The sequence below is a fragment of the Amblyomma mixtum genome, chromosome 10 (assembly GCF_055824585.1).
Source record: "Amblyomma mixtum isolate Tamu chromosome 10, ASM5582458v1, whole genome shotgun sequence".
Taxonomy (NCBI): domain Eukaryota; kingdom Metazoa; phylum Arthropoda; class Arachnida; order Ixodida; family Ixodidae; genus Amblyomma; species Amblyomma mixtum.
In genome coordinates, this window is record NC_143021.1 from 72,831,032 (window position 1) to 72,846,702 (window position 15,671).

Sequence of the window (15,671 nt, forward strand, 5' to 3'; positions counted from 1 at the left end):
TTTGAGCCATGAGGCCTTTGTGTACGCCGTTTCCCCTCCCGTGTCCTACGTTAAAGGCGTGCGGAGTGTGTTTCGGAAATTTTGCAGATCCAGTTGAGCCACTCCGACTTGCTGTCGTGTGCACATCGTCTCGCTGCCGCCTGCTGCGACGGAGCGGCTTGTATCCTGTTCGCCGCATCCATCCGGGGCAGCCGTGGCGAGACCAGACAGCAGCCACCTCTGGCTGCTGTTACCGTGGCGACTACTGCAGGATCCTGGCCTGCAGTGGTCAACCGGCCCTCCTCTTCGCGGGCCTGCGGACACGTAGTCCGCGGGCCATGCGAGTCGTCCCAGCGCAGACCTTCACGCCGCCTTCGGAATACCGCGGAAGACTGCGTGCACGCTGTCGGCGTGACCTCCGCAGCAAGACCTGCCTCAAGGGCACGAAGACCAGGAGACTCCTCCATAGCATGTAACTTGCAGGCGCGGGGGTCTATTTAAGGTTGGGGGGATGTGGGGACGCCATCGTCCCCTGCGTTCACTTTCCCGCATTGCACCCCCTACGGTTGTTAGCTCCTCCGCAACGCACTCTTCTCAGTTGGGTTACTGTAACTAACAGGGGAGGGCGCTCACGTCGCAGCGACACCAGCGCCACGGATGGCGTTTTGCTGCACGCTCGCGGGGAGCTACGGGGTCTCTTCTGCTCGGCAATGGGAACGCTAGCGGCCGTTTCCGCGCGCCACTCCGCTCTTCGCCGCGGGCGCCTCTTGGTCGGAACTTGCTCCCGCCGAGCCCGTCCCGTCGGGCCTCGGAGTTTATCCCTTTGCCCTACCGTGGGCGAACGTTCGCTCGTAGCCGTGCTGGTGAGTCGGACATCCTCGATTCCTCAGTGTATTTTGTTGCTAGCTGGCGTTATTGTTGTTATAGCAACAAATACCTTGTTTGTGTCAGCCAGTGTGTCGTTCCTTTGTTCCCGCAGAGCAAGGCCCGCCGTGGTCGGCGTGCGCTCGGTAGCGTACGCGACCACGGGGTGGGGTAATCACGGTTTTGAACTGTGTCAGCCGCGCTTAAGCGGGGAGAACAGATTTATCTCCCCCATTTAAACCCCATAACTGTTGAACAAGTTCTTGGGCTCATCGGTGACGCAGCCGTTTTTTCGAAGCTCGATGCAACTGCAGGCTTCCACCAAGTCAAGTTGTCAGAAGACTCGCAAGAATTGACAACTTTCATCACACCTTTCGGTCGCTTTTTTTGCCGACTGCCCTTCGCCATCACTTCCGCCCCGGAGTATTGCCACGTATTATTGTAGTGTCTGTTCGTTCGCGCAAGGCCGCAGGAAAGGGGTGTTATCATTTTTGTTCGTGACGCGAGAAGCGACCGGACTAATCTCGATTGATCCCAGCCATGAAGAGCTTTATCTACGTGTTTCCAGATTACTCTAGATGATCTCGACCTGTTATCTCGAAGTTTCCTTGCCGGCTTTAAATTGAACGATGCCGCGAGCAGCAAGCATTCGTAGTTCGACGATTGACGAGCACGCTTGTTGCTTACGCCGCCACCGAGTGAGTCAGTTCTTTTGCGGGCGCAAGTCAGCCCAAATAAAGAGCTTCGTTTGCAAGTATTTCTGGTGTCTTCCTGACCGCTGGACTGCCGTCACTACAACGTGACATCTGGTGGAGGTGCTGGGTTGCCTTCTATGTACCGGACACCCCCAGCAAGTCGTGACGCCAGCCCTTTGAGTTATTCACCGGAAGACCTGACTCCAGTCTACCACGCAGCCTCTGGAGCCTCGAGCCATGACTTATGCCGCAGCAGTGCGCTGTCCTGTACCTCGACGACGGGACCCAAACCCCTATCGCCGTTAGCCAGCTGCGCTGGAGCGCCGCCCTCTCGCCCCAAATCGCCCGTCCTACGAGCGTCGCACACGGCCTAGGAAATGCGACGAGTGGAGAACTCCCGACCAGCGCCGCCCACTATGCTTCCACTGCGGAGATGCCCGTCACATTCTCCGGTACTGCCCATACAGGAGAATGGGCATCCGAGCCCAAGCAACCACCGATATCCTTCGGACGGCCGACAGAGGTCTGTTTCGGATGTTCTGTACGTCCGCTGAACATCCGCAAACAGCCGGTAGACGTCCGTAGGCCGTCCGAAAGGTGGCCAAAGGTATACGGTTCGCCCGTCGACGGACGTCCAGTTGAGTACGTCCATTGGCGGATCTTTCTCGAATATTCGCATATATGGTGCATGCGTGCTTTTTTCACTCCGCGCGATGCAATAAAACCAAAAACAATTTGATGCATAGCACGCATATTTTATTGTGGTTGATGATACATCAGCAGAGCAATGGGTTATATTCGGAAAATTTCTTAAATGTGACTCTTCAAATGTGGCAAGCTTGGGACACACATCCGTAATCTTCCCACCCACAGGATTTCTGAAATAAAAAGAACGCGGCAAACATCAGTCACGTGAAACAAATGGCACAATGCAGCAGCCCAAGTAAAAACATTGGAACCAATTAATAGAAGTGTTTAATGCTGCAAGTATAACAGACAATGCACTTTAACAAACACCTCAATAAGAATAAGGCAATAACAGCTCACTTTTCCACACCATATTTGACAATGTATCTGTTCTTTATTTATTCTCGCGGGCCTTAGGGCACTAACCTGCGCAGCACTGTACGCGACTGTGCACAGAAAGCCGCAAAGCTTCCGTTGCGAACTACACGTGCTTCCTATGGTCTGCCTTTCGCGCGTTGTCACTCTTTAGTCACAGTGAACCTAGCGATGCCTTAAAAATTAACAAGATGCGAAAATACTCCGTCCCGCAACTTTGAAGAACAGTGGGAATTAGCCGCGCGAGTTGAGGGCTCCCGCAGCTGTGTGATGTAGGCTCCCAAAAGTGTGAGAACAGCACACACCTGTGGAAGCCATCTCCTCCCGCTTACTGCTCCCACTGTCCTGTGAACGAATGTTATATGAGCATGCTGCATTGTCCTAGAAGCAAGTTCCAAGAAGTGTACTGGATACATACCTTCGTAGGCAATCACATGTGCACTAAGCCTTCTTTAAACCAAGGTCGATGCAGTACGGGATTCCGGTGTTCCTGAACAGCTTCAGGCGCTTCCCGTATCTTTCGAATTGCTTAAGTTACATACTACTTTCGTCCACAGACCGAACAAAGCCACACATTGTAATAAAAGAGCTATAAAGCTCTTGCGCGACAACACTACGCGACAAACCAACAACAGCGCTACGGAGCCGTACTGATGGTTTTGATACTTACTAATACTTGCGTATGGTTTCAATGGCAAGTTTAGCTAGCAAAACGGTGAACATGTCGCACAACTCCACTAATTTGGAGAAGTTTTATAAATATAAATCTAGTCATTGAGTTCTTGCAAAATTCTGCAACACCTGCTTCTCCTCTTAGATAAATTTAGCTCGTTGGCGGCTCTTGCACTGCAGGAAGGAGTGGAATCGCAAAAATTTACAAACATCTTCGCGTCAAACCCTCCAACTGATGCAAATAAAACAGTATACATACACGAAAGACGCGAATTTTCTGTGAAATAAAAAACATCCATACTCATGGCCTGGGAAAATACTCGGCCTTACATCCTTCGGACGTACACCTCGTCTCTCATGCGGATATACAAAAGTGGACACTGTCCGTACGTCCGACGGATGTACGAATACGGATATCCGAAATCGGATTATGTTCGTACGTCCGATGGACGTCCGATCTCGGCAAAGGACGTTCGGATCTAGCACGTACGTCCGACGGATATCTATGGTTGCTTGGGAGGGTTCTCTTACGACGCCCCACGAACCCGACCCGGCCAGCGACCAGCCGAAATCGAAGAGTTTTTGCGTCGGGAAGAATGCTCATCGCCAAGCCGCCTATCACGTTCCCCGTCCCCATCATCACCGCGCTATGTATCTCCTAGCCGAGGCTACGCAGTGCGTGGACGCTCCCCCAGCCCCCGAAAGGTTAAACTGAATAAAGCAGCCTCTGGAGGTGAGGTTGCTTCTGAGCGCAAGAACTAAGATCCTCCATCGATGAAAACACAAGACTAAGCCTCAACTACAAAGAGAACTACGACGACCCCTACGACGACGACGACGACGACGACCCCTACGACGACGAAAACTACGACACCACCGACGACGACACAGCCAGACTTGAAGCTTTACCGCTGCCCTTAAACCTTATTATGAACGCTAAAAGCACTCGAAGTTTGCATTCTCCGTGTTTATTTTCATTTTCAAGCATCGAGATGATGCTTCTTTGAGAGGGGGGTAATTCCACGTATTATTGTAGTGTCTTTTCTTTCGCGCAAGGCCGCAGGAAAGGGGTGTTATCATTTTTATTCGTGACGCGTGACGCGAGAAGCTACCGGACTAATCTCGATTGATCCCAGCCATGAAGAGCTTTATCTACGTGTTTCCAGATTACTCTAGATGATCTCGACCTGTTATCTCGAAGTTTCCTTGCCGGTTTTAAAATGAACGATGCCACGAGCAGCAAGCATTCGTAGTTCAACGATTGACGAGCACGTTTGTTGCTTACGCCGCCACCGAGTGAGTCAGTTCTTTTGCGGGCGCAAGTCAGTCCAAATAAAGAGCTTCGTTTGCAAGTATTTCTGGTGTCGTCCTGACCGCTGGACTTCCGTCACTACAACATGACAGTATTTTCAAAAGCAAATGGCCAGAATCCTTGAAGGTCAGGAGGGTGTTGTCAACATGATTGACGATATTCTTGTTTTTGGACGTACCAAGCAGGAACACGATGCAAGACTTGAGCAAGTGTTGACTCGTCTTGCAACTGCAGGCGTCACCTTGAACAAAGACAAGTTTTGTTTTGGGGTCTCCGAGGTCTCCTTCCTAGGTGTCATCGTCTCAGCACAAGGCATCAAGCCAGACCCAGGCAAGATCGATGCAGTGTATGCAATGCCACCTCCCACAGACGTTGCAGGTGTCAGACGTTTACTCGGGATGGTAAATCATCTTGCCAGGTTCTTGCCTCATATTTCGGAAATCACTGCTCCGATGCGCACCCTTCTCAATATGAATGCTAGTTGGACTTGGCAGCATGAACAGGAAGCTGCATTCAAAAAGTCAAGGAACTTCAGAATCGTCTTTTCTTGGGCTAGTTGGTTTTTCATGCTGTAGGTGTTTGCAGCGCACACGAAACACGGACGGACAGAAAAGGGAACGAAACACAGCGCTGACTTTCAACTGAGCTTTATTGGAAAAATAAGCGACTTTTATACAAAAATTTTTAGCATGTGACTCAGAAGATGTCAAAACGTCCTACTACATGTGCCATCTAAAATCACTGATACTCTAGATAAAAACCCTGAAAAAACATGAATGGAAAACACTGAAAGACACGTGCCGCTTAAACTAACTAAAGGGTGTCATGATCAACAACGGTGAAGGAACAACAATAGAAAAAAACTATGATACCGAAATGCAAAAGCAGGGTGAAGCTGTATATGGGCTCCCGTTGTCACAAAAAGTAAAAGGAAAAAGAAAATAGACAAAAACAGGACTGAAACGGTATAAAAACACATTAACTAAAACAGCATAAAACCCATTATTTAAAGAGTGTCGAAATTTACGGGTACGCGCCTGCGGCCTGCAAGAATCCAAGTTCTTTATCCAGGAGCACTAATTACACACCGCTGACGCACATGTCCCCTTTCTGTCGGATGGCTTTTGCCTCGATAATCTCCCTCTTGGTCTGATCGCTGCTTCTACCTAAAATCGTAGTGTCCTGGAACCGTAGTATGCACTTATTGCATTCGCTGCAGTGCACAGCGAGATTTCCTTCTCGTATGTTTCTCTTGCGCAGATTGTCATAATTATTGTTGTGTTCTCGGAGTCGATCGTTAAGGCATCGGCCCGTTTGTCCTATATAGACTTTCCCGCAGCTTAACGGAATCTGGTACACCACACCTTTGGTACAAGGTACAAACGGAGACCGGTGTTTTTTGGAGCACTGCACACGTGGTGTACCACACGTCTGAGTAAGCTTGCAAAGCTTTTACAGCTTTTCCGGGGCTGAAAACAGCACTCTCAACTTCACTTTTTTGCCTATTCGTTTCAAATTGTGGCAGATGCTGTGCAAATAGGGTACTACAACCAGGTTTCGTTTTTGTTGACTCTCAGCCGAAGCTTTCACACTTCCCTTGCTTTTACTCTTAACTTCCCTGTAGATTCGTTCAGCCACCGAGATGATGATCTGCTCCGGATAACCACTTTCTTCCAACCTTGCAGTCTGTTGATAAAAACTGCGCTCCATGGTATGTGGACAGGATTTTTGCAAAGCATTTGTCAAACACAGGTTAATAATGGAACGTTTTACTAGTTTAGAATGTGCCGAGTTGAACGGAGGACACTTTTTTTGCCTCGTGGATCGTATGTCCAGCAGATATGATCTCTCGTACACGTGATACTTAAATCTAGGAACCGGATTGTGTCGTTAGTCGGCAGCTCATGCGTTAACTCGAGTGGTTCGAACAATCTCTGAAAGACTAACAATGCTTGCGTTACATCTGCCTGGAAAGAATCATTGCTATCATCAAAAAGAATTAAATAATCATCTACATATCTAAACACTTTTACGGCATTGAACTCTGCCAGGTGACACATCAACATGTTGTCAAGATGGACTAAAAAAATGTCACTGAGGATGGGTGCCAAGCAGGAACCTATGCATACACCTTGTTTTTGAAATATATTTCGTTATTCCAAGTTACGTAAGTGGATCCAAGCATTTCTAAAAACGACTTGACACTCATCCCGGCTGCATTCTGGAAAGCTACAGAGCCAAATTTGTCGATGCTATTTTCAAGGTATGAAAGTAACTCCTTCTGCGGAAGAGAGTAACCTAACCTAACCTTCCAGCTGATTTCACCTATGCTGCCTTTCACATTCATCAACACCAACAGTAGATATGCTGGAGACTGTGTTAATAAATAAATATACGTTTTGGCACAATTTTGGGTTTGTATTAGATCAACAAAGCCAACACGGTTGCCTTAGGTAAAAACACTTCAAAGGAAGCAAAAATAAAAACCACCAGAGGCTCTGGCTATTGTTCTGCATCGCAGGACTTTGTCCCTCTCTGTACATGTCTATGAAAGAGAAAAAAAAAAGACATTCGTTTCACATTCACCAGTGCGCATCTCAGCAAAGCTTGTTGTTGAACAGCGCATCGGCAGGTTGAGGATCACCGTGCGCGGCCGCCAGATGGCGCCACGTTTCCGTCATCACTGACTCACAGTGGCGGAAAAGAACTAGAAAACTAACCAGTAAGTATGCAGGTCATGAGGACGGAGAAAGAAAGAGCATTAAACGACAGGTTAAAAACGAGGAAGTTAAAAATTGGATGAATTCAATGGAGAACAAACATAGCGTAGAACTATATCGATACTGGAAAAGGCAGATCAGGAAAGAATTTTTCTATGATAACTCAAGAGGCAGTGCCCTACTTTTTGAAGCTAGGTCAGGGTGTCTTAGAACGCGCAGCTACAAAAAGAAATTTAACGAACAAGATGACACATGTGCAGTGTGTGGTAGATCTGTGGAAACAATTGAACACCTCATAATCAAATGTGATGGTATCCATCCGGATGTCGATGCAGGCACAGTCGCTCTTCCTGAGGCCCTAGGGTTTAAAGATAACAATGGTCATGTAAATAAATCTGCAGTGGAAGTCAGCAAAAAGCGATTGGAGAATTGGTGGCTGAAAAGCAGAGATGTGGCATAAGGTTAGAATTGTAGGAACCCGTAGGTAAAAATGATGGCGAATCTTAATGAGAATTGCCAACACAGTAAACAAAAAATAATAAAGAAAAGCTGAGCATGGTGGCAATAGCCACCACCCCGTTTCAAAGGGGGCGCTCCTATCCATCCATCCACTGCGCAGTGGCAGGGCACGGTACGCGGGGGCGGTAGCGGCACACGCTATGCTAAAAAGTATCCCGCTTCTTGAGTTTTAATATGTTAGGGAAGCCCATTGATCAATGTTACCTTCTGCGCCATCGACGTGACGATGAAGCATCGCTGGGCCAGCTGGGCATTCACATGGTTGTTGTAACCATGGAAAGGGCGCTGCCAGCCTTGGCAAGAATGAGTAACAGCGTACAGGCAACCATGATGTGCAAACATCGCGACGTGCTCAGATCGGCTGTTTCGATTGGTTCCTCCCAATGTCTTCACTGCGAGAGCGAAATGGAAATGCCAAGCCCCACCAAAATCGAGTTGAGGGCAGCATTTTGTTTACTTGCATTTTGAAATTATAACTCCCGTTCCCGTGCATCGATTTCTGTAACTTTTTTTGAGTCAGCATGAATGTGACATATAGAATCCACCCGAAGTATAGCCGGCATCTCTTCAAGCATTGTTTGGCAGCCCCTTTAAGGGATATTGGTAAACGGCCATTCATGATTTGAGAGATGCACTCCATCTCATTCTTCTAGTAATTTCACTCTCGTGATCCAGATCTGCAGTCACTACCTGCACTAAGTATACGTAGACAGCACCTCGCTACCAACTGTAAACTGCTGAACATTACTTTAGTTTTCTCATATTAATTTTCAGACCCACCGTTCTCCTGTGTCTGTTTTCACTCACTGCATGTTCCTTGAAGTTCATCTCCCGAGTGACTTCTCAAGAAGCGTTGCATTCTGGGGCCCGATTCTCGATATTCACATTCGCCTATCGGCGCCATATTGCCTCTCTGATTGGCTGTCAGAAGTGTCAATCTCCGTCAATGGGCCTGTCAATCAGGGTCGGTTACAGCAGCACTTTTCGCGGTGACGTCGATTTGACGTGGCATTGAAAATGCATTTTCGCAGCACTATTCTTGGTGCCTGGCTGGTGCATATATGTGATTGTGAAGGGAAAAGAAGCTACAAGTGGTCCGTGCGAGAGCACTTGCGCTCGACTTGCCAATTTGGAGAAAATAGCTGCACATCACAAATGGCAACTTCCTAGAATCTGATTGGTTGGAACAATATCACGTAAAGCACGTGATAGGCACACATTTTGGTGTGACGTCAGAATGACGTTTCATCACATTTACGTTGTGCCGCCATTGCAAAAAATGTCTGAAATTCGCCGCCATCATTTCGCCCGGCGAAAGGTGTCCGAATCATGCAAATGAGTTAGTGAGATGCTGATTTATACGGCGTTAGGTAGCCGCATTTTAACGGGTATTTATTTCAAGACAAAACTAAGTTTACAAAAGTCTTGTTTTGATTGCACAATGTAATGATATGGCGTTATAAGAGCACATCTGAAATAAGCAACCCTTTTGAGCGTTAATAGTGAAGGCTTAAGCGTACAGCCACATAGGGGCGCTAACTGCTCTCCCGTTGCAACCCTTCGCTCGCAGTGAGAAATCATCCGTCCGTGCGGTTAGTCAAGCGCGAAAATTGCTCGAATGGCGGTGCCGGCGCTGCGATTTGCTGCTCCTTGCATTCATTCGTCATTTGTTAAACCCTAGAAGTGGGAAAGGTGGGCGACTTTCGAGGTCACCACGATGCTTTCGAGTTGTCTCTGACTAGACAGCTCGTCTGTGCAGTCACCTGACGGGGCATACGATGTGGTGGCTATGCAAGGATGCATTGCGGCGAGAAGCAGTGCCGAACTGTCGAGCTCTGAGGGGCGATCGCCAACTGTGAAACGTGGAAAATAAAGTCAAGTGAAGTGAAGTCGCTGCACGGATGGGCTTTGCGCGCGTGATGAGTGGATGACCCGACAGGCATTCGCGCGGCCGAGCAACAAACTCCAGGAATGTGTTGGGCTTCTGGACGAGACATCCGTGTATGTGTAGCGTCATTCTCATTCCTTTTGCATGCATGCTGGAAATGACTTTAAAACAAGCACAGAAGTACATGCAGGATGCATGCTGCGAATCCGAAATTTTTATTCGGCATTTCGCGTTGCTTTTTTCATCATACTGTTTTCAGTTCATGCATACGGCACAAGTTCAGAAAACAAAGCCTAGCATCCTAGTACGCTGGTCGATTTCTTTGTTTTTGGTGTTGATGAATGTGAAAGGCAGCATAGGTGAAATCAGCTGGAAGGTGTCGTTTCCTTAAGTGTGGAAAAAAATTTCATGAAACCCTAAAAGAATACTATAACCTGGCTTAAGCATTATTAATGAAGCACACAAAAGTGATTTCACTATTCAAGCTGAAATTTCCATAACAGTGTTACATTATCAGTTACACAGCAGTCACTTGGAAATGGCCGTAGGAGGGCGAAAAAAATTATTTTTCTAAGGGCACGCGGAAAACAAATATATATGAGTCTTGTACATTTTATTTACAGGTGTGGAGTTCCTGCCGGTGAAGGTTCCAGCTCACAAGAAGTCTGTGCGGGATCCATCCATGCCCCATTTATGTGTAATCTCCATCCATGTGCTGCCCGCATGGAAATCGTCAAACTGGTGAGCACATGCTTAGTGTGTTGTGGCAGGCATGAAGGGTTAGCATGTTTGCCTGCAGTAAGATTGTATTTGGCTAATGATATCTGTCTGCATTTATATATAGTTTATTGAGCAAGGAAGAACAGTGTAGATAGAACCACACATGAAAATAATGTAAATTAATCATGTCTCTACTTTTCAGGTGACAGCGGAGATAGGTGTGGGTGACATGCAGTGTTGTTCTGTGGCTTTGGATTTCTCTTAGTGACCACAGTGTCAAGGTAGCCTCATTTCGATTCGTGCAAAATGCAAAAGCATGCATACACTAAAAAACTCAAGGTAGTCATGAACAGTTAAACTTGTGCCCTTTCTTGCAGTGCATTCTTTAGTGGTTTTCGTGAGTATAAAACACTCTAATAATTATTTGTGTCCATCAGTTTGGGAAATCTGCCATCAAGTACCTCTAGCTATATGACTAGTTTGTTTCGATACTAATGATTGATTTTGCAGGGAGCATATTATACGTAAAACTAGACTATAGGTGAACTTGCGGCTTCAACAGTTTCACATATTTTGAAACACAATGTCTAGCTCGTTGGGAGATTTCAGTGCACAGCGTTGATTAGTGTGCAGCTGATGGTGTGCATTTTATGCAGACGTGGCGGACCACCCTCACCATGGGGTCTCATGTGCTCAGGAGCCGGGATATCAGATTCATCTTCGCTCACCCTCGGCTGGACTGGCTGCCTAGCTGGGTGGCCATACCGGGTTCCTGAACGATTACATGAGGTGTCTGGAAAGGTGTCATGGTCATGGTACAGCATTGTCAAGAGTTCTCTGCGAAGGTCAGCACAGCTTGCATTGTGCAACACAACGTGTTCATCCACACTCAGCTGCAGGACCATGACACCACTGGCAAGTGGTGATAATAGCAGGACCACCAGCATCTACAACAAGGAGGAGGACCCAGCTCCATCTGGATTCTATCTGACAGACAGGAAGTGCATGATGAGCTGTGTGGGAATCGCACTCACTGCTGTGGTTTTCACGTGTAGCTATGCCACAAGCAATCAGCGTACATTTTCTCTGCTTCAAGTTTGATACCTGCTAGGCAGCCGGTGAAGTCTTCATCATTTTGGTGCTGTTCTTTAAATAGGACCATATTGTTGGTATCCATGACAGTAGAAATTAGTTTTGTCTGGTGCTGCAGTTTTTTGTGTGTCAGGAAGTGTCCCAAGTGTTTTCAGTCTGCCGTCTGCCAACTTGCTGAGTGTGTGCTTCAACACATGCTTTGGTGATTGTGAAGAAGTGCCGTTCCTTCGTGTGGTGCCTCCCTATGTGTTCTGCTTGTACACAATGCACATTTTATTTGGTGCTTAAGTTCAGTGAAAGACAGGAAGGCACCAAAATGTTTTCCTTCTAGCACCAGAGTGTTGACTGGACATGCTTTCACCAGTGCTTTTCTATTTGCTTTGGTGTTTGTTGAGAGCCAGCAGTCCAGAACATGCTCAACATACAGCATGGTCACTGTGTCTCTAGTCATTTACAGCATCCCTTCTTCAGGGTGCAACGCGTCTTGTGTGGCACTGTTTGTGTGATAAGATCATAACATGCTTTGCCTCATGGCATTTGGTTGCCTCTGTGTGCTTGCTTTCGACTCCTTCTTTCACATGCTGCACATAGTTATACAGCAGTGAACTATTTTTCCTGAAGGAAAAGTCACGCAATTGTTTCATGGTCATTTTCTCAGATGAAAATGGCCTGGCCAGCGTTTTGACATGTGTACCCATTCCCATCTTCTAGTTGAAATTTGTACCCCTGACGAAAACCTACAAATTGTACATTAATTCAGTTGAAGGTAACTGGAAGTAAAAATTATGCAGCTGGACGTAATTTGTGTTTCAATGATAAAGCTCCAAATGGCATTTTGTAGCTGGAAGGGCATGATCAGGTTCAATAATTCAGCTGGAAATGGATCATAATAGTAGTAGTAGTAGTAGCAGTAGTAGTGGTAAACTTTATTGATCTTTCTGGGTTACTCGACGGTCTTCCCAGGTCAGGGATCTTTGTCTCTTTCCATGATTTGTGGTCCGGGATCTTTTTCTGTGCTGGGCTGTCAACCTTGAATGCATGCATTGGAAGATCACTGCCCATCTGTCCTCCCACAGAAACTCTGTAAGATCCCATTTCCATTGACTCGTCCCCTTGCACTTTGCTTCATATAAATTGGGGATGCTGTTTGGTCATTTTAAGACAAATCCTAGACAGCCTGTTTTCCTTCTACACCCTTAGTGTGACTGGACCATACCAGTGTATGTGCTGCTATTTTTCTGTTTAGCAAAGGCAACTGCTGGCTACTTCGGTTTGCAAACTAGGCAACACTAATGTGCATATACACCACTGTCAAACGTTTATGAAAGACAGGTTTGTCCCGAAAAAATTCTTATCTTTGTAGACGAGACATATTCGTCAATATGTAATGTTGCACTAGGTAATGATTCGCAGTTAGGCTGCCTAATGAATTCTAGGATCAGTGATGGAAATTAATTATTTTGCCAATAATGGCTTCCACAAACTTTTCACTGTGCATGTAAGAGACACCTCACTCCTTTTAGGCAAATTGCAGCACCTAAAGAGGCATTGCAACTTGTCTCGCTCCCCAACTATACGGGGGCACACTTAAGCTCAGCATTCACGGGTGTGGCGCGACAGTGTTTACGGCTCCCTGCAGCGGTTTCTCTTCACACACACAGTCGCTGTTCTTCATTCGTGTTCACACATTTATCACAATTGCCTCAACACAGGTTCCACATTCTTGTCTTTGAACTCTTCCACACTGCAGTTCACCTACATAATGTTACTGTAATTAGTTTCTCACTAATTGGCACATCTCTGGTTCACTGCAGTGATTACATTACTAAGCTTCAAATTAAGCCAACAGCACCCACACATCACTCTCCCCCCCCCCCCCCTTTGTACCTAAGCAAAGTCAATGTGCCTACATGGCCTAGTTGGTAGCGTGCCTGGCTGGCGATGCAGCGGTCATGGGTTTCAAAGCAGACAGAAATTTATTTAGGTTTAGGTTTAGGTCTATAGGGTTTAACGTCCCAAAGCGACTAAGGCTATGAGAGACGCCGTAGTGGAGGCCTCCGGAAATTTCAACCACCTGGGGTTCTTTAACGTGCACTGACATCGCACAGTACACGGGCCTCTAGAATTTCTCCTCCAAAGAAATTCAACCGCCGCGGCCGGGATCGAACCCGCATCTTTCGGGTCAGCAGCCGAGCACCATAACCACTGAGTCACCGCGGCGGCTAGACAGAAATATATTGATTTTTTGTACGTAAAATCTAAAGTAGTTTCAGACGTGTGCTGACGTTTGGTTCAGATTACAAATCCTCTTTTCAGTGACTCACCGCAGACATCCACACGTGAAGCATGTTTTTTGACACAATGCCGGCTGCATAACACTGGGTTTTCTGCTGAATGGCAGCCTCTCTCCTTGACAGTGGTGTGTGCAGATTTCCGTACCTTTATTTTCTGGAATGTAGTACATGCTACCCAATAACTTCAAAGCACTAATTGCGATGCCATCACATACCATACAGCACTAATGATATTACTTGGTGGTAATCAGAAAAAAAAATTATTCTTATAGTGTGAAAAAAGAATAGCAGCCTGTTTCCACCTGACTTGGTTTGGTTTCATACTTCTGCTTGAATTTTAAGAGAAATTAGCCAGCAAAGCTGTACAAGACGGTTATTTTTCAGGGGGCTTAAATTTTATTCACAGGCACTTGCAATTACTCTGATTTCATCAACATTTTGCAACCTGTTTTATCATTATATTGGTGATGAATAGTTCCAGTTCATTAATTTAACACTCTCCTCGTGGAAACTCTGAGTTAGACTTGCTTACTATTTATCAAGCTGCCTTAATCATCCTCAAAAAACCAATTACACTCCATGTGCACACGCCACTAGGCATTTTAAGTGTTCTGTTTTTTTTTTCTTGCAGTGAAGGAGTGTAATACATACATAGGGGGGAGAAATCTCCAACCTGTCACTTATGCTCGAGCACCAGAGCGGATTTTAAACGCACCTATCAGGCTTGCCCAAACAAACCGAAAACTCCTTTCCAAGGGATGGAATCACAGGAGCGATGGGAGGCTGCGCTGCGCAGCTCACAGGCAGAGCTGCAGCTTTGCATCATGGCCTGGGCCTTGAAGGTCGCCGCTGCCAAACAGTGCCTGGTCATCTAGAGTGGCCTGAGGGCCATCGCCACCCTGTTCAACACCCCTCCACCTACCCCAGGGTTGCCGTTGGAAACATTTTAAAAGGAGCCAAAGCTTGAGCTGAAAGTAGCCAAAAGTAGCCATGCCATTCAATCTTGGCGCAAATTTGTAGCCAAATAGAATAGAAGCGATATTACGAATCTGACTTTTATCAAAGAACAATAACTGTTAGTATTTTAAGTCAACGCAAGAAACAGGAAAAAGAGCACAAAATTTTAGCCCTTTTTCTTGGTCTTCAAGGCGCAGGTATATCGCAGAAAGATGAATTATTAAATGCTCTGCGCGCGTAGATAGTGTGATCTTGCGAGTGATTTTGTAACATTCTAGTCAACAACCCAGTAGGACGCAAGCTGTTTTAGCCTTGAAGCCGTAGGGCGAACTTGATTTGTGTAATCACAGTAAAGCAGTGGAGCATCATATTGCTGCGCACCTTTTTTTTTCTAAGTTATCATAGGGGAACACTTGCTCAGCATCAGAGTTGGAAACTATAAGTGACACAACTTTGTGCCTTATTGAGCCAGGTGTGGAAAAGGCCATTCGCCGCAAGTGTCTGTACGATCCGGCCACTGTGCCACAAACTCAAACATGATACGTGGTCAAGGTCACGCTATTGTTTGCAGTTGCCGGATTTCTGGCTACAGCTCGATGGAGGAACATCCGTAAAAAATGCAGTGGCAGCTCTACTTTGTGCTTTCTTTGGCATCAGGATTGATGGCATGCAGCTTCCGAAATGCTAGGCATTTGGAAGCTGCTGCAGTAGTTGTAACGACATTTGCCTCAATAACTGGAAGCAGCGGTCTATCACGGCTCCTTGGCCTATTGAAATCTTTTTTGCTGGCGATGTCACCTTTTTCAGCGTCGCTCTGCGCGCACATGTAAGCTACATAGCTAACCTAGCCGTGCGTGGGGATGCCTCGATGCGCACCGACCCTGCTGGCAAGGATGC

General features: G+C 46.7%; 1 protein-coding gene and 1 long non-coding RNA gene across 5 annotated transcripts in view; one reads left to right on the forward strand and one right to left on the reverse strand.

Annotated features, from left to right (window-relative positions):
• LOC149326106 (uncharacterized) overlaps positions 1-14,330 on the forward strand; it is a 29,952-nt gene extending 15,622 nt beyond the window's left edge. For 3 of the 4 annotated variants that reach the window (XR_016286431.1, XM_089563928.1, XM_089563930.1), the window contains exons 4-5: positions 10,335-10,452; positions 11,088-14,330. Coding sequence is in view for 2 of the 4 variants with exons in the window: in XM_089563928.1 (XP_089420054.1) it covers positions 10,335-10,452; positions 11,088-11,207 (238 nt within the window). In the remaining 2 variants the exon portion in view is untranslated. Of the gene's footprint in view, positions 1-6,925; positions 9,825-10,334; positions 10,453-11,087 lie in introns of those variants that run through there. The other variant, XM_089563929.1, reaches the window with a different exon arrangement.
• Positions 2,270-3,091, reverse strand: LOC149326108 (uncharacterized). Its single transcript, XR_016286393.1, has 2 exons — positions 3,019-3,091; positions 2,270-2,416 (listed from the first exon to the last, which is right to left on the reverse strand). It is a non-coding gene; the product is annotated as an uncharacterized LOC149326108 (long non-coding RNA).
• Positions 14,331-15,671: the final 1,341 nt, after the last annotated feature.